At 37.4% G+C, this 26818-nt stretch overlaps 1 protein-coding gene across 1 annotated transcript in view; it reads left to right on the forward strand.

Annotated features, from left to right (window-relative positions):
* LOC124595559 (myosin-VIIa) overlaps positions 1-14944 on the forward strand; it is a 132104-nt gene extending 117160 nt beyond the window's left edge. Inside the window, exons 31-39 of the mRNA XM_047134340.1 lie at positions 5177-5435; positions 6189-6326; positions 6437-6619; positions 6748-6949; positions 8754-8882; positions 12037-12133; positions 13498-13595; positions 14000-14169; positions 14360-14944. Coding sequence (XP_046990296.1) covers positions 5177-5435; positions 6189-6326; positions 6437-6619; positions 6748-6949; positions 8754-8882; positions 12037-12133; positions 13498-13595; positions 14000-14169; positions 14360-14569 — 1486 coding nt within the window. The 3' untranslated portion in view covers positions 14570-14944. The remainder of the gene's footprint in view (positions 1-5176; positions 5436-6188; positions 6327-6436; positions 6620-6747; positions 6950-8753; positions 8883-12036; positions 12134-13497; positions 13596-13999; positions 14170-14359) is intronic.
* The last annotated feature ends 11874 nt before the right edge of the window (positions 14945-26818 follow it).

Genomic DNA, 26818 nt, shown 5'->3' on the forward strand with positions numbered 1-26818 from the left:
TGAGACAGTTTGAGTTTAGGAAAGGTGTAGGTGCTAGAGAAGCTGTTGTTGCATTATGACTTCTGGTGCAGAACTGCTATGGACAGGATAACAATGTAAGTCTTTTCTATTGAGTATGAAAAAACCTTCAGTAGAGATCATCATAAAATTCTCTGAAGAATGGATATACACCAGAAGGACATCTGCTGTATAGAGAATTTATGTTGGAATCAGACAGTACAGGTCAAGTTTGAGAATGAGGTCACTGACTTGGTTAATACCTATAAAGGATCCCAACAAGGATTCTATCACTCCTGTTATTCAGTTTGTACTCAGAGATTATTTTTTTGAATGTACTTACTGATATAGAAAAAAGACACAAAGATTAATGGTGTCTTCATCAACAACATTTGATATGCTGATGATACAGTATTGATTACTGATAATTTTGATGAACTTCAACAGCTCTTCAACATAATAGGAGATTACAGTAATTATCCAGGCCTGAATATCAACACCAAAAAGATGTATTTTATGACTGTCAGGTGACAGCCTGACTCCTTTACAAACTATGATTCAGTGGCTGCTTAATACAAAGAGCCGACAAGTTTAAGTAACTTGGAAAATGGCTCTCTGAAGACTTTGGAGACAAAATGGCACACTGAGAATGCTTGCAATTCTTCTACAAAATTTAAGAAAATTACAGACTGAGACTAAACCATACAGTTCAGTATGTAAGATCCTATATGTAATGTTTATTGCTACAGCATTTCTGTTGGATGAGCACTAAATACGACAATAAAAGGATGATTGAGGCCTTTTAAATATGCATTTACCCCAGATTGGTTAAAGTACTGTGGACAGCATGAATATCTAACACCAGATATTGTGAAGAATACATAAACAGCATGAAATACTAACAATATTTGAAAAAAAGAAAAGCTGTGTACCTAGGACATACCTTACAGAGCACCACATATATACTTCTACAGATGATAATACATGGGAAGACTAAGGGTAAAAGAAAACAAAGGCAAAGAATAATATCATGGTTAGATAACATAAAGCCCAGATAGGATTATAAAGTGCAGATCAACTGCTGTGTACTGTAGTTCATAGAATAAAGATGCATCATGTGGCTGCTAACATCCATTAATGGACAGGAAGAAGAAAAGAAAACTGTCATTAAGCCAAAGATTGAATGGAACACCAACGTTCTTCCCTAAGCATGGTCCTGTTGGATGTGGTGTGCCATTGCCTACTTCCAACCTTTGAACTTAATTACATAGCCACTTAGAGGAAATTACTGTTTAACATGAATAGCAAACCACAGAGCAGATCAGCATTTTACTCATCAACAAACTGTGAAGAAATGCTGATATGCAAATTAAGGCTAGGATTGTGCCAAGCTCCAAGAACATGTTTTAGCGATAGTTCCCACATGCGGAGTTCTGAGAAACTGGTGCCTGGGGGAAGAAGTCAGATGGCACGTATTGTGAAACAGGCACTGAGGTCATGATTGTCATGTTGTAGAGCATGCCCTGCAACAGATATTGTGTGTTGCAAGTATACACCCTCTGCTTTGCCCATAATTTGGTGGTAGTCACGCCATTGTAAAAGGCTGAACAGTGTTTACATAACAGCTGGGTAGGACACATGTCATTTCACAGGTGGCTCTCCCTTTGATATGTTTTGCCAGTTACAGGGCTGGTACAGGTGGTGGTAGGAGGATGCTTAGGGCAAGTCTTGCAGCAGGGATGGTCACAGGGGTAGGACCCATAGGGTAGGGAGATGGGTGCAGAAGGAGCACAGGGTCTGACTAGAATATTGCAGAGATTGGGAGGGCGATGAAAAGCTATTCTAGGTGTGGTAGGCAAAGTCTCAGACAGAATGGATCTCATTTCATGGCAAATTTTCGGAAGTCATGGCCCTGTCGAAGTAGCTGATTAATACAGTCCAGACCAGGATAATACTGAATGACCAATGGTGTGCTCCAAAGTTGTTTTGGAGGGATCAGCGGTACCAGGATTGGTTATGATGGCCCGGGAAATCTGCTTTTGAACTAGGCTGGTGGGGTAATTACATCCAATGAAGGCTGAGTTGAGAATGGTGTTGTGTTGCTGTAGAGTCTGCATCCAAACAAATACATTTGCCTCAAATTCCAAGGCTGTATGGGAGGTATCGTTTGACATGGGAAGATGGCAACTGTCAAAATGTAAATACTGTTGTTTGTTATGAGGTTTAATGTGGACAGAAGTGTGTAGCTGGCCTTCAGTGAGGACGAGATCAACATCAAGAAAAGTGACACTGGATTTGTAATAGGACAATGTGAAATTTAACTTGGAGAAGTTATTCAGAGATTCCAGGAACTTAAACAGGTCAGCCTCACCATGAGTCCATATGATAAAGATGTCATCAATGTACATAAACCAAACCAGGGGCTGAAGACTTATTGATCCCAGGAAAGCACCCTTCAAGCGACACATGAAAAGGTTGGCGTATGGAGGAGCCATCTGTCTCCCATGGCCATACACCTTATCTGTTGGTATGTATGCCCCTCAAAGATGAAGTAGCTGATGGTAACCATAAAGATGATTAAGGTAAGAAGGATGTCATAGGTTTGGAATTAGGTGACCGAACTAAGGAAATGTTCAGCAGCAGACAGACCATGTACTTGGGAGATGCTGATATAGAGGGAGGTGGCACCAGTGGTGATCCACCAACATTACCTCAAAATCATCCCTTCCAAGCCTTCCAAGAATTCCTCACATCCAGCATGCTTCACATCCCTTCCTCAGGTCCCTACAACGTGACCCTAACCTGTCCTCTGCAGAACTCCAGACTCTACGTTCCCTAAAAGCTGATGACTCCATCATTATCCTCTCAGCAGACAAAATTCATAGAACTTCTCACCCCACCCGAAGTACGCATCCCCACCTTTTACCTTCTTCCTATGAGCCACAAACCCTTATCGTCCAGGCCATCCTATAGTTTCTGGCTTCAAAGCACCCACCAAACATAAATCTACCTTAGTTGATCAGCACCTGCTACCCATTGTTACAAAGACTTCCCTCCTATATCAAAGACACCAACCATTTCCTAGATCATCTGAAATCTGTGCCCATCCCACTCCCATCACACACCTTGCGTGTCACCACTGATGCCACCTCCCTCTATACCAACATCCCCCATGTACATGGTCTGTCTGCTGCTGAACATTTCTTCGGTCATCATAACCAGTCCTGGTACTGCTGATCCCTCCAAACCAACTTTGGAGCACACCATTGGTCACTCCTGGTCTGGACTGTATTAATCAGCTACTTTGACAGGGCCATGACTTCTGAAAATCATGCCATGAAATGAGATCCATTCTGTCAGATTTTGCCCACCACACCTAGAATAGCTTTTCGTCGCCCTCCCAATCTCTGCAATGTTCTTGTCAGACCCTATCCTCCTTCTGCACCCATCCCCATATCCTATGGTTCCTCCCCCTGTGACTGTCCCTGACACAAAACTTGCCCTATGCATCCTCCTATCACCACCTGTAACTGGCGAAACATACATTATGAAAGGGAGAGCCACATGTGAAATGGCACATATCATATACCATCTGCTATGTAAACACTGTTTGGCTTTTTACATTGGCATTACTACTACCAAATTATCAGTTAGAATGAATGGGCATAAGCAGAGGGTGTATATAGGCAACACACAATATCCTATTGCAGGGCCTGCTCTACAACATGACAATTGTGACCTCGATACCTGTTTCACCACAAGTGCCATCTGGATTTTTCTCCCAGACACCAGTTTCTCAGAACTCCGCAGGTGGGAACTAGCGTTACATCATGTCCTTGGTTCTGGCCACCCACATGGTCTTAATTTACTTTAATTTCTTCCATCTCAGCAGTTCTTCACAGTAACTACTCCTTTCTTCACTCCATTTTAGTTTTCTACATATTTTCTTTTCTTTCGCAATCCCTCTCCTACCTCTTTTATGGGCAATGCATTTAGCTTCTCACTCTTATTAACTTGTACACAATGTTTTAACAGTAACATCTGTCTTGCATATTACCATGTCGTCCACCATTCTGTTCTCAGGTTTTCAAATTTTGTACCGTGCAGTCCCCAACAATCAGTCTTTCCTTCCCATCCCATCTGGTAAGTCTCCCCTGACCCACGGTTCCGAATGACTTTTCCGAAATCCACTCCTGTTCATAGAGATCTCCAGTTCGTTTTCTACACTCCTCTTCCTTCCCCTTCAACCCTTCTGCCTGAAGAAGGAGCTACTGGCTCTGAAAGCTTGCCTAATTATAACTTTCTTTTATGTGTGTGTTCCCCTGCCACTGCTTGGTGAGTAGACTTTTTACCTATTCAGTTACATTACACTGATAAAAATCCTAGGATAGACCAAGGATCAAGCCCGAGACCTTTGGATCTATAGTCTGGCCCTTTGCCACTGACCATCGAGTTGCTCCATAGGCAGTATTAAACATTTTGCCTTTGAAAGCCATCAATTCATTCTCATAATTTATTAATTTTCTTGACAGAATTTTATTTTGATACATACTTTAATTTGCCATATTAGTTATCCCATAAAATTATAAGGAGACAGAATGTCTGGGTAGAACTTAGTTCAGGAGGTCAAATTCTCGTACTCTCACTAAAAAAAATATCAAAGTAGAAAAAAATGCTGTCCCAGCTTTGAGAACTGTTAATTGCTGTCTCAGCAAGGAAAGAGAAATAGGTTGTGGAATGTTAGTAATGAGTTTAGGTCGCTCAGATTGAGAGGGACTCACTTGCTGTAAGAATGAGAGAGGAAAGAAGTGGTAAATTAGTTATCCTCAGTCGAATATTTTTCATTACTTAATTTCCTGTAGTATTTACTATTTTGTGCTGTATGATAAAACAAATCTGTAGGTCATGAATGAGCTACATAAAAAACAGAACTCAAAATAATGGAATACTAATGAAATTTCATCTTTGAATTTAATTTTTCAGTCATTAAGTAAAGTAAGCACTACAAATCTTCTGAGATCCACATGTGTTTTTAAGTGTTGCATAGAAGAACTTTTACAATTAAAATAAATATTTATCTTCTACAATTAACTAAGCTGAAATAAATGACCAGCCAATGTAGTTAAAACAAAATTAATGTAGGACACTATGAATTATATTTTTTTCCTTCTTTTTCTAGGCCACCACCCAAAAGAACAATGTCCAAAGCACTGACATTAACATCAGCTCGTCGAGGAGGGCCTGAAGAATTATGGAGGCATTCTAGAGAACCAATAAAGCAACCTCTACTTAAAAAATTGTTAACTAAGGAAGAGCTGGCAGAAGAAGCATGTTTTGCATTTACTGCTGTGCTTAAATACATGGGTGATTTACCGTCCAAACGTCCTCGCATAGGAAATGAATACACTGACCAAATTTTTGATGGTCCATTGAAGCATGTAGGTTCAGATGAAATACTACTTCACATTATTTCTTACAATGATATACCTCTAATTTTCTATAAATATTAAATTCTATGGCTAAAACTGAATACTTTGCTTTTATAGTACCAGCTTAAGAATCTTGTTTGAGACATGTAGTGCGCGTATCAGGTTTCCTTTCTTGCTGTATGCTCAATGAGGTATCTGTTGTAAATATCTCCTGAAATAAAGGAAGCTGTTGGTTTGCTTGAATGTCGTTTTTGTTGCTTCCGTAAGTTTTAACTGTATTATTTGTAAGGTTTAAATAATGGAAGGGGTAAAGGAAATCATTCACCATATAGGTGAGGCATTGAGCAGTCTGCAAGCCCATAAACAGGACTGAAAATGTTGCTGACCAATAGGACAATATGCCTGTAAAATGGTCAATGCTACAAATATGCATATAAAAATACAAATATCTTCCTTTTATTATTTGTATTCCAGTTACATCCTTCTGTGAACTATATTATCTTTATCTGATTGAAAATATAATTTGTTAAAATAGATGGCATCAAAGCCCAAGAGTTTTCTTAGTGAGTCAGTTATATAATGAAAATTTTGTTTTTGGCTATTTTGATAGTTCGGAACACACTCATAATTCTCTATGCATGATTATAAGAATTAGGATATTTTCATAGTTTGAAACTCACTCTTTTTTTTTACACTTGATTATAATAAGAAAATAAGCCATGGCATGATTTCTTATTGTTATATCCTTTTGTGCCACTGTAGGAGATCTTGAGAGATGAAATATACTGTCAAATAATGAAACAATTGACAGACAACAGAAACCGTTTGAGCGAGGAAAGAGGGTGGGAGTTAATGTGGCTTGCAACAGGTCTGTTTGCATGCAGCCAGAATCTGCTGAAGGTTTGTATAAAATGATTCTAAACCGTAATCCCACAGTGTATTAGATATTCTTAATTTTATTTGTATCAAAAGGGCTAGTTACCAATTCTTTGTTTTTCTTTTTTTCACAGGAACTTACCTTATTTTTGCGCACAAGAAGGCACCCAATATCACAGGATTCCCTTCAAAGGTTACAAAAGACCCTTAGAAATGGCCAGAGAAAGTATCCTCCTCATCAAGTTGAAGTAGAAGCTATTCAACACAAGACCACTCAAATATTCCATAAAGTATACTTCCCAGATGATACAGATGAGGTAAAAAGAAATGATGTGTATAAAATTATTGAAACTCTACATGGCTTTCTTCATACTTAAAGACTGAAATTTTAAAATATCACACTGACCAACACTGTGTTTAATAACTGATGCTTTGTGGTCCTCAGGCTTTTGAAGTGGATTCTTCAACTCGTGCCAAAGACTTTTGCCAAAATATATCACAGCGCCTGAATCTGCGTTCTAGTGAAGGCTTTAGCTTGTTTGTTAAAATTGCTGACAAAGTTATATCTGTCCCAGAGGGCGACTTCTTCTTCGATTTTGTGAGGCACTTAACGGACTGGATTAAGAAAGCAAGGCCATCAAGAGATGGTATGTTTTGTTAGTACTGTTGCTGTTTTTGTTATAATTACAGTAAAAAAAACAGTAGATTAAGTTAAAATTAGGTCAGACTTGTCTTAATAAATTTTAGTACTATAGGCTTGTCACTTTGTGTCATGTGCAATTTTTTTTTAAATTAAACTTCATGTGGGTACCAAAAGAAACTGAGGATAATGTAATTGTTGTAAAAATATTTTTATATTTTCAGTCTTTGAGGAACTAACATATTTCTTCTATCATGTGCTCCCTTTTTCGTTGTGTCATGACCCCTAATCATCAGTGATAATAAATTGCAAAATTGCTGCAAATAACATAACCATGACAGTGGTCACCAACATCAGAAATAAAGTGGTGCATCACCATAATGCTGATAATAAGAATCAGTTTCAACAGAGCTGTGATATAAAGTCACAATACAAGACACAAAAGTAATTTTCATGTAGACTCCATTTTCTTGCCCCAGGTTAAGAATGGAGTTTTGGTGGTAAGATATTCATTAAGCGCTTGTCTAAAATGAAACAAGAAATTTTGAATACCTATCAATTTAGAAGAAAATTAAAAACATACTTCATTAGCCACTCTTTCTGCAAATTATCAAGATATCTAGATTTGTGGACTGAACACATGGCCACATAGCAAGTACAGTGTTTGTGATAAAGCTGTATCTTCTTCTTTTTCTTTTTCTTGTGCCTTTGTCCAGCCTCATCGCAGGGTTGGCATTTTTATTAACAGATTTGGCTTGGTTAGTTCAAGATTCCCTTCCAGTTGCCATCCTATTAACCCCGTGTCATCCTTCCTAGGACAGAATATGTGTATGCCAACTGTCTGTAGTGTTATTCATGTGAAACTAAGTAAGAGTTTGCTAAATGTTTGGAAGTCATGTAACAGAGATGGGACTTAGGTACCAGTCCAGTATTGACCTTGTGGGGCATGGGAAACCACCTAAAAACCGCATCCATGCTGGCCAGCACACCAATCCTTGCCATTAATCAAAAATCAAAATGGCTCTGAGTACTATGGGACTTAACTTCTGAGGTCATCAGTCTGTCATTAATCCATTGGGCAGATTTGATCTGGGGCTGGCATAACTCCCCCTCCTGAAAGCGGCACTTTTAACACATGTGGCTATCTGGGTGGTTGTATGACAGTTAATAATGTACCATAAATAGGACTTAGTGTTTATAGATTATGTAAAAAAACCTCTTTGAACAATATCATTGCACTCAGGTAAATATTAATTTACTAATAACGGATAAACAATGGCTGTGTAATAACACTGAGGATGCAGCAGCAGCCTTCCTCCCCCCCCCCCCCCCCCCCCTCCCCCCTCTCCCAAGGTAAAAGTTAGCATGATTAGCATTAAGCAGCATAGTAAGAGTTTATTGTAGTGTTTCTATGATGCCTTCGTCTTATATAATTGTATATCTTCAACATGCCTTATCCCTGAAGATTCTCCTTCTGATAGGATGTGTGGAACAAGATGAATGAATGAATCTCATAGGTGTACTTCTGCTTGATTGTTATCTGTTTTACAATCTCATATTTACTTTCCATCAATGTACACCATTTTATATATCTGTTAATTTGTAAAGCAATTTGAACTTCACTTCTATATACCAGTCCTAAAATTTATGCATTCTACATAAGAAACATTAAAGTCAAGAACAACCTGTGGACTATGGGTTCTTTGACTATAATTAGGGATGTAAATAAGGAGGTTAGAGTCAAATGACATGGATATGTGCTATTGGTTTGCAGGTTTAGTTAATGGTGAAAAAATTTGATTAACTTCCAGGTGCATCACCACAATTTACGTATCAGGTTTTTTTTATGAAGAAACTGTGGACAAACACTGTTCCTGGGAAAGATAGGAATGCTGATTTAATTTTCCACTTTCATCAGGAACTACCCAAGTTATTGAGAGGTAAGCAGTTGTTAATGTAACATACTTTCTTTGAAAATAAAGTATTGCAGAGATGAATTTTTACTTCAAATGTTGTAAATACTTATTTTTTCACTTTTATTTTGGATTAGATATATTCTGTTTGTTTCTATGTAAATTGTGTCCTAAGCTTGGGCTGCTGTGTAGTTTGTAGATTTCTTTTATCTATACTTAATGGAAAATGTACTATGATATTTTGACTCAAAGTAGCTCAAAAAGGTGTACATAACCACTCTAGCAAGAACAACCACCATCTGAAGTGACACTATTGTAGGAGTTGCTAATTCTACATCACCTTTGATTTTTATATTTATTGTGGAGCATCTGTCATCTCGTGAAGTGGAGAATAAATTGATATACAGGGTGGTTATAATTAAACTTTCTCCACCCGAGCCTGTGTAGACAGAAAGTTGTTTATCATATGGGTACCCAACTTTATAGGAAACATCATGACTTGCTGGCACTGGTACAGTAATGTAGGGTTGCAACACATGCATCAGTGTGCATGACAGTTAGCATGAGTCTGGACAAGGCGGTCAGTGCTTTGATTTTTGTTTTGACTTAAGCAGGAGGACAAAAACAATACTGGTCTTAATCCACTGTTGCCCACTCGAAACTGAGTTTATTGTGCACTTTCGCTCCCATACTAGTTCCTAAGTAGGCACAATTTCTCTACCATTCTGAATATTCTGCCGGATAAGATGAGCAGAGCCTTACCCGTAAAGGTGTTTTATCAACACAACTGTAATAGTGCTACTACTCTTCCCGAGTATCGATGCATTTAAGGAATAATGGAGAGGTACTCTTTCACTCGGTTACTCTGCAACATATTTGGAGAGAACCAAATCATTGGCCGATCGTTCCAAAGTGCATGGCTGCCGAGATCACCAGATTGGAACACGTGTGATTTGTGGCAGTGGGGTTACCTGAAGGACAGAGTTTATCAACAGGACATTAACACACATCGGAGGTTGAAGATGTGAGCAGAGCGAGGGAGATAGCCAACATCACACCTGAGATATTTCAGATAGCAATAGAGTGCTCTCCAATGTGGTTCCAGGCTGTAGTGGATTCCGATGGTCGTTACAGTGAGCAACGTTTCCAACCTGGAACATATATGTGGAAAGCAAGTAACAAATGTTACCCTGTCATTTGGAAATTAAAATACGTTTCAGTTAATGTTTATTCATTATTTCTCTTCCATATGTTCTTACAAATATTTCCCCAAAGTTTCGTTTTCCTACAATCACTCATTTTTCATAGGGGCCCTCTCAAGTAGCCAAAGTTTAATTACAACTACTGCTTATTAGCACATGTTTTGGCTTTTTATAGTGGGCTGCATGAAGCTCCTCTTTTGCATTTGGTTTTGTTTTATTGTTTATTCTGGAAGAGTTGATGACTTGTCACAGCATTTGCATTTTGCAACTGATTTATCAGTTTCAAGATGTAATAAACTACCATTGCTGATGAGATCTGTTAGTAGAGGGCAACTCACTGCTAGAATTCTGCTATGTGATCAACATTTTTCCTACCCACTTACCATGACTTGATAGTTATTCAAAGCTCTCAAAGCTAGCACCTTTTGTATGACATTTTGTCATGTTTACTGTGAAAATCTTGCATTTCAATGTGCATGTTGTACTATGAGAGTTATTGTAAACATGAAATTGGATCAGAAGAAAGAGCAATGATCGACACCTACAGTATTGTGAGTGTCCATGGGTGCTTCCTCGTATAGAGAGCAGTCAAAAAACTCTGGAAAAATGAGTAGCAGACAATGAGGCACATGTACATCTCTAGTCTGGATCAGTGTAAGATGTGTGGTAGAAAGTTATTTTCGTTTTACTAGATATTAATGCATTTTTTCTCTTCCACTTACAGATGGAACATAGAAAAGAAGACTCTATGTGAGCTATGATTAGCTCAGCTTTATTCTTCTCCACTTTTAGTGCTAGTATCCAGTATTTTCTCCATATTATTTTATCAACATCTAGCTGGATGCTACCCACTAAGTCATTAATATCAGGTTTCATAACAGCAGTGGTGCTAGATACTCTTCTTGGCCACCTGTAATCACTCTTGGATGTATTAATGGCTCTATGCTAGTTTTCATGCTGTGTTATTCCTATAAAGACATCCTGTCTTGCTAAATTCCACATATGAAACCATTTCTTGTTGAAGAGATGATGCGGTATAGAATCAAAAGCTTTCTGAAAGTCAAAAAACAACAAAATTGCCTGGTTACTTGTACTCCTGACTTTTAGAGTATTAAATTTGAAAATAGTAAATTGAGTTGTGCATGCTTGGTGTTTTTAGGAGCCATGTTTAGTGCTGTGAGAAGCCTCTTGTATTCAAGGTTGATCATTGTATTTGTAATGAAAACGTGTTGTAGAATTCTGTTAAGACACACATTTGTGACATAGGGCAATAATTCTGTGAATCCGTTCCACTGCTTATTTCATAAATTTATGTGATCTCTTCCAAGCACTGGGAACAGTTTTGGGCTCAAGTGGATTGCATTAAACCACTGTAAGGTTAAAAGTAAAGCTAATGCATGTGCGAATGACATTTTGTGCTGACCGTGATTAGACTGTGTCTCATTTTAGGTGATGGGAGAATACCTTAACAATAACTGGGGTATGCTGTTAAAATTTTTTAACAGAATTTCTGTGTTGTCATTTCATTAGCTTAACTGCTCAGGAGGTTTGCTTGAAGTGGTATAGTACAATCTTGCACACGGCATAGGTGACAGTGGATTTGTTCCAAAATAGGTTTCCTGGTTTTTCTCATAGCAGCAACATGAGTTTGGCCTGAAAACTTTAGATATGACGCAGTCACTTCCTGTTTGTGAATGCTTGAATTCTCATAAATGTATAGAAACAAATCACAATTAATTCCAGAAGTGTAGACTGATTGTGAGATTCCAAGTGCCATTTCTGTAATAGATACCCAGTTATGCAACTAACAGTTATTTCTAAGCACAACATTTATTATGTTTAGTTAAATCAGTAAATAAGAGTTAGCTGTATAGTCTGTTAATGTCATTGTTAGAAACAATGTACTCTTAAAGTTTAACAATAAAATTAACTTACATTGTTAAGAACAACATGAAGTTATGTAAGACTGTTATTTTCAGGATATCATAAATGCACCAAAGAAGAGGCAGCTCGATTGGCAGCTCTAGTGTATCGAGTAAGGTTTGGAGAAAGCAAACAGGAGTTGCAAGGAATACCGTAAGTACTGCAAGGGTTTTTGGAGACTTAATGAAGTTCTGGAATTAAGCACACCACTGTGCAACATTTATTGTTTTTCCATACATGCTGTCATAATAATTTTTTTTTTTTACGTTATTTAGACCATTTTTCTGAATTAAATTCTCAAACAGCCATATCCTTATTTCTTAGTTATGATTCTTGTGCTTATTAAATTAAAATGGGGGAAAGAAAGATAAGTTGTTCTAACATTCAGACGAACATCACCATTGACATTGTAGGAATGCAGATTCACTCCTCTTTAACATTTGTTAACAGGACATATTTTAAAGCAAGCATAATTCATATTTTCATACAGTAGTGGAAAATCTTGAATGGAATATAAACAAGGGGGTGAGTATAGGCAGCAGTTCCTCATATAATAGTGGCATTTTTCTTAATCCATATTTGTCTTTAATCAATTTTACAGTTCAATAGACTGAGAGGGAAAGCTCAGTATCCCATACAATATGTGTAGTAATGGCAAGGATAAAGTATCAGGGAGATAAAAATGTGCAGTTATTCACTATACCACGTAATGTGATATACTGAAAGGTTATTAGTTAGCAGTATACCAGCAAACCCCAAGTCTTCAAAGACCAAATTCCCATGTATAAAACACAGCTACAAATGTCTGATTATTTTACAAATGAGATAATGTGTTAAACTTGCCTTTAACCATGTAAGCGAGAAAAAGTTTAGGAAAGATTTGAAATTATGCTTAAAGTTTGTAGGAAGTCACTAAGTGCTCTCATTATGAAGCACTGGATTAATATAAACTGGGTAATTTTTTATGAAGTCATCTCTCCTGAACCAAGTGTTATACAATTACATAATTTTGCAGGTTTCATTCTGTGGTATTTGTGTAAACTGCCTGCAACTGTGTTACGAAAGGAGGAAGTAATAAAGAAGTAACAATTAAAATGTCATGGCCTATGCTGAAGCTTGACTGCATGAACAGCGAAAATGTAGTATGCAACAAACTTTTTTTCTTTTTTTTTTGGGGGGGGGGGGGGGCAGGGTGTCAGTGAGGAATAGTTTTGTAAAGTTTTGAAATTATATGTATCATATGTATGGTGGTACCATTTCTTTTGCATTTCTTTTGTGCATGTGACTCAAACTGTTGACATCGAGAAGCCCTAAACTTTTATCTGCAATTGTGTAACATTACATGTGCTGATAATTTTTATCTACTTATTCCTAAAACATGCTTGTCAAAACAAAAAGAGCACTTTTAACGACCAAAGATTTTACTGTCAGTATTTGATTAAAAGATAAAATTTAAAGGAGAGAGTAAGTCTTCTCTAATCTCAAAGAGTACAGTTTTTGTATTAATTGTGTTTCAGTCAAATGCTCAGGGATCTAGTTCCAGGAGATCTTATAAAAATCCAGAGTTCCAATGACTGGAAAAGATCAATCGTAGCTGCCTACAATCAGGATGCAGGTAATAATATACAAGGAATCAGTAATAACATAACTTAAATCCAAGAACAGAAACAATAAACAAAAGTAAGGTTTGACAACTGCTAGCTTGTAGCTGTGTGGCTTAAAGAAACACACACACACACACACACACACACACACACACACACACACACATGATTTTTGTGTAGGTGGGTAGCATACTTAAACTAGAAAAGGGAGGGCAGCACGAAAGTCTGTAAGCTGTTATGCATTCCTTTATGCTACATATCAGTCTCTTGCAAGTGATTCTTCACCTCTTTTGATTCTTGTTGAAATAATAATTGTTATTTAAATTTTCTGCAATAAATTCTTCTTTATTCACTTCCCCATATTTAATTCATTATTGTCCATTCTTGCAAATATTATCTATTGTTTTGTATGCAGGCATGAGCCCAGAAGATGCAAAAATTACTTTTCTGAAGATCATTTATCGATGGCCTACATTTGGCTCTGCATTTTTTGAAGTAAAACAAACAACGGAGCCAAATTATCCTGAAATGCTTCTTATAGCAATAAACAAACATGGGGTCAGTTTGATACATCCTCAGACTAAGGTTAGTTCTGTTTCTCATTATATGTAAAATTTTGAGATAAGACTGTAATAGTTATTTGAAGAACTGTTCAAAAATCAGTTTTTTTCCTTTCTTTTTTAACATAATATGTGGACTGATCATAGAATGCAGAACTGTAACTAGCGTTGTGGCTGCAGCTATTGGCTGATATTTAATTGATTAATTGTTCTAGGATATCCTGGTAACTCACCCATTCACAAGAATTTCCAACTGGTCTTCCGGGAATACCTATTTTCACATGACTATTGGAAATCTTGTACGCGGCTCCAAGCTGCTGTGTGAAACTTCACTAGGCTATAAAATGGATGACTTATTAACCTCATACATCTCTCTTATGCTCACAAACATGAATAAACAGAGAGGAACTTTAAGAATAAAATAATAATACAGGAATTCAGAAGATTAATTTGTGTGTGTTAAATTGTGTACATGAAGTCAACAGAGTGATTTGATGTTGTGTCAAAAGACGGTGTATATAATGCTCACAAAAATAAATTCATTGTACATAATTCATAACATTTTATGTAAATATTTGTGACTTTGTTGTCTTCAGTGAGCAGTCATATATCAACAATGTGTGCAATATGAATCTTTAGTACTTAAAAAGGTGGATACCATATAGTCAGTACTAAAGGCAGTAACAATTGACATTTTGATAGAGCTGATATTCTTCTTGTTTTGTTTTCTTTTGACTTCTGTAATAGTCATGTCCGCTTCCCCACTCTCATAGAAATAAAAGGTAAATTCTATATCCAAATATCTTGATTCTTAAAGACAGTGACAACAGTTATCAGAGTGCTAAGTCTTTTATTTTATTTTGCTCATTCAAATCAATACTTTCCTCATCCTTTGTACCTCACAAGATGAAAATATTCTTTAATTATATATTCAGTTGGAATTGCCGTGTGTCTTTTGGTTATTTATTGCTTTTAATATACCTACTAGTACGGTGTCTAATTTCATTACACAGACTCCACTATAAATTGTAACCTGTTGTGTAACCAAACTGTTGTATTTCTGCTGGTATGGCTTATTGTTTAAGACAAAATTTGCATTTTTGAATACTCTCTATGTGGAGTTGTTTTACATGGCATCTGTTAATAAACGACAATACTGAAACTTCCATTTTATGTGTGAGGTATTTTTGAAAGGCTGCCTAATGCATTTCATTTACTTAGAACCAACTGAATCCAAATCAAGTACAAAATTTGTCATGAACTTTGAGTAAAAAAATAAATTAAGAACTTTTGTTAGTTATATGCCTGTTTATTTTTGTATGAACATTGGTTATAAAGCCAATTTAATGTGCACAAACTCTGTTTCTCACAGTTAAAATGCTGTTAAACATGTGAAAAAAATTATTTATTTGCCTGTATGACTTGCAGACTGCCTCTCTGTTGTTAATTGCAAAACTCCTTTTCTTTTTGTACTGTTACAAATTTTTTGCGTTATGAAGGTTATTTTTCACTTTTTCACCATTGTTGACGAGTTTTAAGATTTGTTTGTAAATATGTGAAAAGCTAACTAGAATTTTTTTGCATAATTAAACTTTCCATTTATTTATTGCTTTACCGTGATTACACTTTTCTTTCCAGAAAACAATATATATTGTCTTTATATATGTGGTTCAATAGATGAAATTTTGTACAAAAAAAGTATGAAGAAATAAATAATTTTTGTAATTTAAAGAACAGTGCTGAGGACATACCTTAGCATATTTCAAATGCCCTAAAAGTTGCTGATATTGCAACAAACATATAAGTGTTTTTTTGTATTTCCATAAATGACCAATAGATGGAGCTGTTGATGTTGCTTTAAAATATGACATTTGTTGTTGTTAAAATTGACCCAGTAGTTCATTTGCAGTGAGCATTTAAAGAAATAGTATTGTGAAAAATTGGAAATTTTGTGTGGAAATTGTTGTAGTTTGTTGTGTGTTTTTTTTAAAAAAGCCCTAACTCGACAAAAATTCTTTGAATCATTTGTTTAATTTTTAGTAACCAGTCAATTTCAGAAAACACTGTTTACAGTTGGTTAGCAGAATATTTTCACAGCCATGCTTCTGTCACTGATGCATTTCATGAAGGTAGGCCAGACTCGGTTTTGATCCAAAGAACTTCAATTCTGTGTGCAACACGATTGAAGAGGGTCTTTACCTGAGACAGATGAGTCCTTAGATGTATTGAAAACTGCAGTACATTTGATTTTGCATTAATATTTAGTTGTGAAAAATATATGTTCCCAGTGAATATTGCACAGTTTGACCAGAGTTCTAAAACAGGCTGCGTCAAATGGAATTTGGAAATGCTAAAAAAATATTACAAAGAAAATACAAACTCTACATACAGTATTACAATGGGAGATAAAATTTATATATTCATACTAACCAGAAACTAAGCAGCAGTCAGTGTGTGGATGTTCCAAGATGCACCAAAACCAACAAAAATGGTTGCAGAGCACTAGCTAGAAAATTGTTGCTTGTTTCTTTAATTACAGTGGACATGTCTCAGCCACAGCTTTAGGTGACTGAGGAGCATTAAAGTTTGAATGGTATACAATAATTTGTTTACATCAAATCATTGATCATCTCAAGAGAAACTACCAAAAATATCAGTCATCACGACAGTGCCAACTGTCACACAGTATGTCAAATAATTGATTATTTGATACAGAAAACACATTGTATCAATATGTCTCTCTGCCCTTACTCACCAGATTTCTTGCCTAACAGCTTATTTTTGTACCTTTATGTAAATTGGCAGTGATTTTCATCACTTTGAGAAGCTGTTGAATCCTTCCAAAAACCATCTCTTTGAAGTACCAGCAACATAGAATAAAAAATTTTCTAGACCAGGTTCAGACATATGCAAGAGTGTATCAAGTTTAAAGGCAAACATTATGAGAAACAAGAAGATTTGTACAAAAATATTCCTTTCATTAATTTTATAAAAGCTTAAAAGGTGGACTTCATAATAACTGTAACAAGACTTTATTGTGTAGCAGAGTTCACCTTCTTGGCATATTAAAATTATATGCCAGATTATGACTCTAATCTGGATCTTTTCCTACAATCTTATGACAAGTCATTGTTCACAAGAGGCAATGATACAAAATATTTATTTTTCTGTATGTAGTCGCTGTTCTTAAGGGTTCTGTATGTCATTCAGTAAAAATGGAACCCGTACAGGAACACTTTGTTGTCCGCCTGTCTGTCTGTTAAAGACCCCATTTTCTCAGGGTCTGGTAGACGTAACAAGTTGAAATTTATGTGAGGTACTAAGATATACAGTCCCTTGGCTGTGTGAAAAATTTAAGCTTCTAAGTCAATGCAATCAAAAGATGTGGCCATTTACGCCATACACTTCAGTACTCATAAACATGTAAGGTTCTTCCTGTCAACCCAGAGTCTTGAAATGTACAAGTAAAGGAAAACAATTTGAAAATTGTTAGTTTGTAATTATATCACATATTTTTTTGCCATTTGTTGTCCATCTGCCTGCTTGTCTGTCCGTTTGTTGAAACCCCTTTTCCTCAGGAACAGTTGTAGGTATCAAGTTGAAATTTGTCAGATACTTGGATCCCTTGGCAGTGTAAAAAATTTAAGCTTCTAAGCGAATAGTCAAAAAATATGGCCATATATGTCACATATTTTGATACCCACAAACTCAGCTCATCAAAACCAACAGATGAACTATTGATGTACATGTGGTAGTTAAGCGCATGCCTGGAAATAGAGAGATCATGGGATTGAATCTCAATCAGATCACGGATTTTTCGGTCTTCGTTTAAATCTAGACCTCATCTCTCGATGATGTGAGGAGTCACCAAAAACACAACATGGTTTGGATTCCACATTAAACTATATGTCCCCTTTCCCTCCTTGGATAACTAGGGTAGTTTAGGTACATGCAATTCATCAAAGTGGTGTCCAATGGAAAGACTGGCACCAGGCCATTGAGCCACATAATACATTTGTACAGAACCCTCAGAGTGCAAGTCCTACTTGGACTTGTCCGTTATTTTATTTATTTCAAAATTACTGGTTTCAGGCACTGTCATCCATCTTCAGATTATTTCACTAACTTACTTAGCTTTGACACGTCTTTTAGGCCAGTGGACACGCAGTGTTTTCCTATTATCCATCAGCCTGTACACATTTCATAAAGATTACTACACACAGGATCATTCTCGTGTAAGCCAGGCTATGGAACAGCTGACAGTTTTTGGAACTGTTCGCATATACTGTTCTCACATTAATACCTGCTATAACATTGCAAGTAATGACTGCTTTTGATCCAACTTTTGCTCATGGAGCTGGACATTTTCCTATATAACCGTCATCCGGTGATATTACAGTCTACAACCTGTCTTTCTCAAGGTGATGTTTTTAAACTACACTCATGCTCATAAATTAAGGATAATTGCAGAATGTGGTGCCACACAATGTGGCACTACACAAAACTGGCACTAATAGCAAAGGCACTTAGGGAACATACACGACACAGACCTGTAAGTCCACGGTATTGGTGATAAGTTGAGAAAACCATCCCGAAACACATGTGCTACAAAATGCCACTGTTTTCTATGCACATACTCTGACATCAGTATGGGATATGTTCACCATGCACATGTACACAAGCCGCACAACGGGTTGGCATACTCTGGATAAGGTGGTCAAGCAGCTGCTGGGGTATAGCGTCCCATTCTTGCACCAGTGCATGTCGGAGCTCCTGAAGTGTCATAGGGGTTGGAAGATTTGCAACAATACGTCAACCGAGAGCATCTCAGACATGCTCGATGGGGTTTAGGTCTGGAGAACAAGCAGGCCACTCCATTCGCCTGATATCTTCTGTTTCAAGGTAATCCTCCACGATGGCAGGTTGGTGGGGCCGTGCGTTATCATCCATCGGGAGGAAGGTGGGACCCACTGCACCCCTGAAAAGGCGGACAGACTGGTGCAAAATGACGTCCCAACACATCTGGCCTGTTACAGTTCCTCTGTCAAAGACATGCTGGGGTGTACATGCACCAATCGTGATCCCAACCCACACCATGAAACCACGACTCCATACAGGTCCCTTTCAAGGACATTAAGGGGTTGGTATGTGGTTCCTGGTTCTCGCCAGATGAAAACCCAGCGAGAATCACTGTTCAGACTATACCTGGACTCGGCCGTGAACATAACCTGGGACCACTGTTCCAGTGACCATGTACTGTGTTCATGACACCAGGCTTTATGAGCTCTCCTGTGACCAGGGGTCAGTGGAATGCACCTTGCAGGTCTCCAGGCAAATAAACCATGTCTGTTCAGTTGTCTGTACACTGTGTGTCTGGAGACAACTGTTCTAGTAGCTGTGGTAAGGTCCTGAGCAAGGCTACCTCCAAAATTCCATGGTCATCTGTAGGCACTGATGGTGAGATAACGGTCTTCTTGTGGTGTTGTACACTGTGGACATACCGTACTTTAGCGCCTGGACATGTTTCCTGTCTGCTGGAATCATTGCCATAATCTTGAGATCTCACTTTGTGGCACATGGAGGGCCTGTGCTACGAGCTGCTGTGTTTGAACAGCCTCCAGTGGCCCTAGTATTCTACCTCTCATAACGTCATCAATATGTGTTCTTTGAGCGATTTTCAACACACAGTCACCATTAGCACATCTGAAAACGTTTGCACACTTACACGCTGCACCGTACTCTGACATGCACCAACACACCTCTGCATATGTGGACTGCTGCCAGCGCCACCGTGCACCGACCGCTGGTCAAATACACCGCACGGTCATACCCCAAGGTGATTTAAACACGCAAACCTCCCACAGAGCATTGATTCACCATGTATCAGCATTATCCTTAATTTATGAGCATGAGTGTATGTACTGTTATTGTTTTCGTGTTTACAAATGTATGTTTATTGCGTGACTAAGCTAATGATGCTTTCCAATGGTTATTCACCATGTTTTCTCATTTTGAATGATGTGACGATGGTTGCAGATAGAAATTGAAACTAGTTATCGTACTTTAATTGTGATAGGAAAATTGCAGTCTAGGCATTAAAAGTTTTATACTTAAATAAATGTTTCTGTGATAAATGCTGAGATGGTTCCTTTGAAAGAGGCATGGCAGATTTCCTTCCCCATTCTTAAAATAACAATCTATAGAATAATTTATCCGAAAGCTAACAAAATTCTCAGTCCTGCATAGGTGCCTGTTAATTACTCAGGACCTCAGCTGTTTGGTGAATTGTTTACCTTTACTCACCAAATTAGTTATTTCACCAAGGAATTACCATACAAAATTAAGCAATAAACAGAGATAGTCATGCATTGAATTAAGTGCAGTGTATAAAATTCTTTGATGACAAGATTGGTAAGGAGTTAAAATGGAGTCATTAGACAGATGAGGTATTTAAAAAATCTCAATAAAGCATGTTTTGCAGTTACAAGTATTTGTGATTGTCTTCACCTATAGATACAGAGCTATCTTTCATTGCAATGTTCCCAAGCCCATAAAGAATTAGTTCTTCAAAAATGAGCAATAATAATATTGTCTAAAGCAGACAAACTACATCTTCCAAAAGTATCTTCAGAGTTATTTGAATTCTCACATTTGATTACCAGTAAATTTATTGTTTAGTGACACTGAGGGCTAATAATATATTAGTGCCAAATAAACTATAGTTTACATTCCACAGTACAAGGCATAAAAAATTATGTAGACTTTGCTACCATGTCTAATATGCAGATCAGGTGTTTTATTCAAATGTAAATGCCTTTGGTTAGATGCAAAATTCAGAATCCATCGAAATTCAAAAGAAAGTTAATAATCTTACTATCAATTTCTAAAAATACTGTGATTTTTTAAATTCATGGGTTAAAAATGATTGTCAGCAGCACTATAAGTAACACAGCTTATTATAAATGGCCTTCATTTTAGCAGGCACAGAGATAACTGATGTCTCTCAACAGTTATCGGTCTACTCGTGTAAATATTATTCAAGGTGACCTCATAACCAGCAGTTACTTAATACAATGAAGAGATTAATGTCATTTCTCTTTCAATGTAATGATTTTAATGTTCCTTTTGCTAAGTGAATTTATATCCTTTTGTTGGTTAATTAGTTCCATGTTCCATAAATCTTTTGCCCAATTTCTCCAGAAATAATGTGAAATGGTTCAGTGTGCAGGCTAAGTATACATGATTTATTTGTCTGTTTGGCTATATGTTGGCCATTTACAGATTATGAAAGTACACAATGGCATAAAGTTGCAAATATGAGCATATCAGTCTTTGACATTAGTGGAAAGTATTTAAATTTAACAATGCTTTACTTTTTTCATGTCTGGGCCAGGTTTCAGCCATGCTCTCTGATTCTTGTTATGTCTTCTCAAAATTTCAGCCCATTATTGGGCAACATCAGCAGCTGTATTGTTTCACAGCCATAGATGTTTGAATGTGCTCTTATATTGACTGGTAGGACACTAATGTGTGTGTCATATCCCACATCTCACCATTATTACAGAAGATGTCGCTCTCGGGCTAGTCTTTACTGGTGCAACACTTGTCTGTAGTCGGTTAAGGGTCCTCCAAGTTTTCCACTCAAGTTGGACACCTGTTGGCTCAATTTTTTGTGGCGGATACCATTAGGAAATTTGATATCCACATTGTTCAAAAAAGTTTCTCCTTGATTTTAATCTTACTGGAAACTTGTACTTTCCACATTACATAACATAATTTTCATCAAAGGTCAGTTTGAACTTCTCTGTGTAGTCTGTTGTTAGTCATTGAAGAGACAGAGCAGAGAAATCAGCCGCTCAATATACACTCATGTTCAGAAAAAAAGAGAACACCTTGAACAACTAGAGATAGAACGTTCATATTCACAGTACATGTACCTTAGTATGTTCTGTAGAAATGATTAGTATTTGAACCATGTTGGTCCATGGGTTCACGGTCAACAATGATATTGTGGAGCAACACTACCTGCCAGTAAAATGTTCCTGCAGCTCTTGTTGTCACTATAAACCAAAGGTAATGGATCAGTGTGACTTGAGCGGACATGCAGGATGCCTTGCAGACACTCTGGTGCAACAGTGCCAGACATCGTACACTATCAGGGGTAGCAGTCCATCTCTGTTTATTAAAGTACAGATTACGTGCATGTCGTCCACTCTCCCGCCTACCTTTGATGAATGTGTAGAAACATGCTAGACGGCAATGGTGTAGGAGTGATGCCACTGGGGACAGGAATGGCATCAGATAGTGTTTTCAGATGAATCCTGGTTCTGTTTGTTTGAAAATGATGGCAGCATTTTGGTATGCCGCAGACAGGGAAGGGGTATCACAGTTACTGCATTCATACAAGATGTACAGCCCCAACTCAAGGTCTTATGTGTTTGGTGCTACTGGGTACAGCCACAAATCACAGCTGGTGTGTGTCCAGAGTGCTGCAGCCTATGTGAATGACATCCTGTGACCTGTAGCCATACCCTTTCTACACAACACCCTAGCATGTCTCAGCAAGACAGTGCATGACCACACGTTGCTGCATGAACACATGCCTTCTTGGTGTCACAGGATGTCAGCCTTTTGCCCTGGGTCTGCCAGATCACCAGACTTGTCGCTAAAAGAAAATGTGTGGTATGTGGTGAAACAATGGGTGCAGCACTGTGACCCAATGACAATCACCACAGATGAATTTTGGAACCAGGTGAATGCAGCATGGATGACTGTACCACATACATTCACACCTTGGGCCCTGTGCCTGCTAGACAACAGGACACTTGTTGAAACGAGATGACTGAAATGCTAACCATTTCTGCAGAACATACTATGTACCTGTCCTTTGAATATGAACGTCCTATCTCTAGTTGTTCAAGCTGTTTTGTTTTTTCTGAACTTGAGTGTAATTTATCCAGGGAAGTAGCCTTTATACAACCAGTTGTTAAATGGCATGTTTTATTCAGGTTCTACTTTTCTTGTGTGAGCAGATATGTTCCAGACTGGGCAGGTGTACTCTGCAGTGGAAAAGTGCAGGGCCTTACCAGTTGTCTTGAGGACAGTAGAATTTGCTCCCCATTTACTGCAAGTAAGTGGTGCTCCTCATTGCTATTTTCGTAGCAGTTTGAATGCAGTTTTTTATAGGTCAAAGACATGTCAAGCATTACTGTTAGATAGTTAGGAGTGTCTGAAATTTAACAATAAAATATATTTCTTTGTATTCTGCACTACATATGCTATTGTTTTTTAATTAAAAATTCACATATAGACTAGGTGGATTTGTCGAGACACATTTTTGAGAATGAATTTATAGGTTTCTTTGGTATCTGTTAGACATTTTTTGTTACTGGGTAAATGAAGGATTTTTGTGGTTGCATGTTGAACAACTGTCAGAGCCACTAACAGTTTTACCAATGAAAGTCATTGTTTCATCTAGAGCTATAGCTGTTGACATTAATATTCTTAAATTGTGAGTGGTTGTTTCAAGATGAGTATGGGTGAACAAGACATGTTATTGTCACAGGATGTTGTAAGTGAACAAATGGATGTGTGTGGGCAGACAGTAGGTTCGTGTATCATTTGCTGGTAGCATGAATCAGAGGTGGTGTTTTATTTCATATAAATATATGGCACATGACCATCACCTACCTAAACAGTACCATGTTGGCAAGCACAATGCATTGCACCACATGGGTTTTGACGTACACATACAAAGCTATCAGTACACACGTACTGTATCTCATCAGTCCACGTAGTCTTTTCCCCTGCTTTGACCATCCAGTGGTGCTCTGTGACATGTAAGTAGCTGAGATAAACGAATAGGGCTGTGTCATCTGTACCTCATTGCAAATGGCTGTTGTGGTTGGTATGGCTCCTCACCAATTACTGTTATCCAGCACTGAACTGGCTAGCGATTCGCTGCACTGATACCAGTCTAGCACTGTCACAATTTTATGACACTTTACACCCACATGTTGTAGCCAACATGCAGGTTGTCTGTGGCAGTGTCACTTTTCTGTAAATTAAGGTACTCAAATTTTACCCTTGAATCATTGGCACATTAAAAAAAACAACTAAACGATTAGTTTCTGATTGACCAGAGATGGAGTATTTCATTAATTGGCTACCAAAAATCTGGTCATAACCAATTGCAGTTATGTGTTTTTTTCATGCTGTACTCAACTGTTGTAGCGATGTACAAGGTCTTTCGGCATGCAAGTCATGTGACTCATTGAACAATTCCATTCACTGTGTTGTAATGCGTGCCCTCTTTCCAACATGAAAGCTGTCTTTAATGCAGTTTTTCATAGGTGCGCATGTTAGTTATTTAGTTGTGACACACCTTTTTCTATAATTAATGATTTGATCCATTTCATATCCCTGAAGGTTATTCTTGATAATGACTGTTAAAAACATGATGTAATGAATGTAGGGTTAGACAGTAATTGTTCAGTATCTTAAGAAAAGCCAAATTCTGTAGTTAGTAAATATATTTCTGATAGGCATTTTCTGTCATTGATGATGTGAAACACAGCAGAGAATTCCACAAAACTCACAACAGCTGTCATTATTTTCCCCATCTTTCTTCAGTGTGCTAACAAATTTAAAAATTGTTTATTGTAAGTTAAATGGCATGTTTTTTTCAGGTTCTACTTTTCTTGTGTGGGCAGATATGTTCCAGACTGGGCAAGTTTATTCAGGTGTGAGGTCTGTTTAATCTTCAATGAGCTACTCTTCAATGGCAGGAGTAAGTCAGACTGATAAAGAGATAGGACAAAAATGTTTTGCATACTCAGACTGTTTTCTGATTTTGAAATGTTTGTCATAGTGTCACAGCCACTGAGAACTTGTTCATAGGCCCTAATACTGTCCGCCTCCTTAGCTGAATGGTCAGTGCGTCTAACTACTATTCAGCAAGCCCGGGTTCAATTCCTGGCCGAGTCAGAGATTTTCTCGTCATGGGGACTGAGTGTTGTGTTGTCCTCATCATCATTTCATCATCACTGACATGCAAGTCACCCAGTGTGGTGTCAACTGAAAAGACTTGCAACTCGGTGGCCAAACTTCCCCGGGTGGAGACTCCTGGACATCTACACCATACAATCTTTTCATTTCATTTTTTTCAGACCCAAATATTTTGAATGAATTATATGTAATATTGATAGTAGGTTGTTTATTTTATGGCAATAAAACATGTCAAATAATAAGATTCAGATCATTGAACAGAAATATAATCAGTGATTTAGCCACTGTCTAGAGGAAAGTACTGGGAGGAGCTCTGGGAAGAGTCAAACGAGACAGATAGTGTTGATGAAAATTTTAACTCTTTCTTAAATATATATTTTTAGCACTGTGTTGCTTACATAAATCGTATATTTTCTGTTCTAGTGCTGTTTGTTGCAGAAAGTTAATTTCATGTGCTGACTTGATAGCATCAGATCTGACCTGTTTTTGTAATGACTCAAGGAATATTTGCTGACAGACTTGAATATGCCACTCTTCTGGATTTATCAAAACAATTTGACAAACTGGCCAACAATAGAATACTGATTAATTTTTCACAACATAATTAGCCAACTGCCTCTCATTTTGGCTCTTGTAAAGGATGTTCTACAGAGATAGCCATGAATGATTTCACATACAATGTTCTGGCAGAGCTAAACAACAAAAACTGTTCTGAAATGAGGTGAATCTGAGCTTTGTAGCAGACTGGTGGCCTTGATATCTAAATAAACTGAAGAATTTGCAGCCTTGGTCATATTTTAATTTACTTGAACAGATAACTGATTTTGGCTCTACAGATATCATCAGATTTTAGCAGGGAGTGACACAGTGTCGTAAACTGTGCGTAGAAGTGTATCCACTGTGTTGCCGATTTTTTAGGGTCTGGTGATGGCTGTGAAACCAAAATTGTTCAAATACACTAAAATGTGGCCAAAATTGACAGTCCTATAGTTTATTTAAAAATTACCATGGTGGTATAGTCTGTAATTTTGCCATAGCCTTTATTTTGGAGCTTATACAGTTTTACATTGTAGTGTATAATAAGGAAAAGATAGATTGATACTTACCATAAAAATGACACATTAAGTTGCAGATAGGCACACTGAAAAGATACTTACACATTAGCTTTTGACCAAAGTCTTTGTCGGAAAGGAAACACACACACAATCCATTCTGTTGGGATGTCTTACGAGACATAATCAGTCAGTGACTCAAGAGAGATTTTCTGACAAACTTAAATATGCAGTACTGATACCAATCTATAAAGCTACAGATAACATCATCACCTAATTTTGAACTCAGACTGGACAATGTTTAGGAAGGATAGGTAGGAGTGATGCTATGGAAGGTGGTGTGCTCATTGCAGTTAAAAGCTGTTTAGACGCAGTTGAGATCGATACTGGGCCGGACTGTGAAATAGTCTGGATAAAGCAGTCAATCAGACAAGGATTGACCATTGTGTTAGGATGTTTTTATAGACCACCAGCATCCACAACAAATGTCACAGAATGTTTCAGGGAAAGTCTTCAGTACATAGGAAATAAATATGCAAATTACCCATTAGTTATAGGTGGAGAGTTTAATCTGGCATCCATTGATTGGGAAAATTACATGCTTATCGCAGGGGG

The sequence above is a fragment of the Schistocerca americana genome, chromosome 2, assembly GCF_021461395.2.
Source record: "Schistocerca americana isolate TAMUIC-IGC-003095 chromosome 2, iqSchAmer2.1, whole genome shotgun sequence".
Classification (NCBI taxonomy): Eukaryota; Metazoa; Arthropoda; class Insecta; order Orthoptera; family Acrididae; genus Schistocerca; species Schistocerca americana.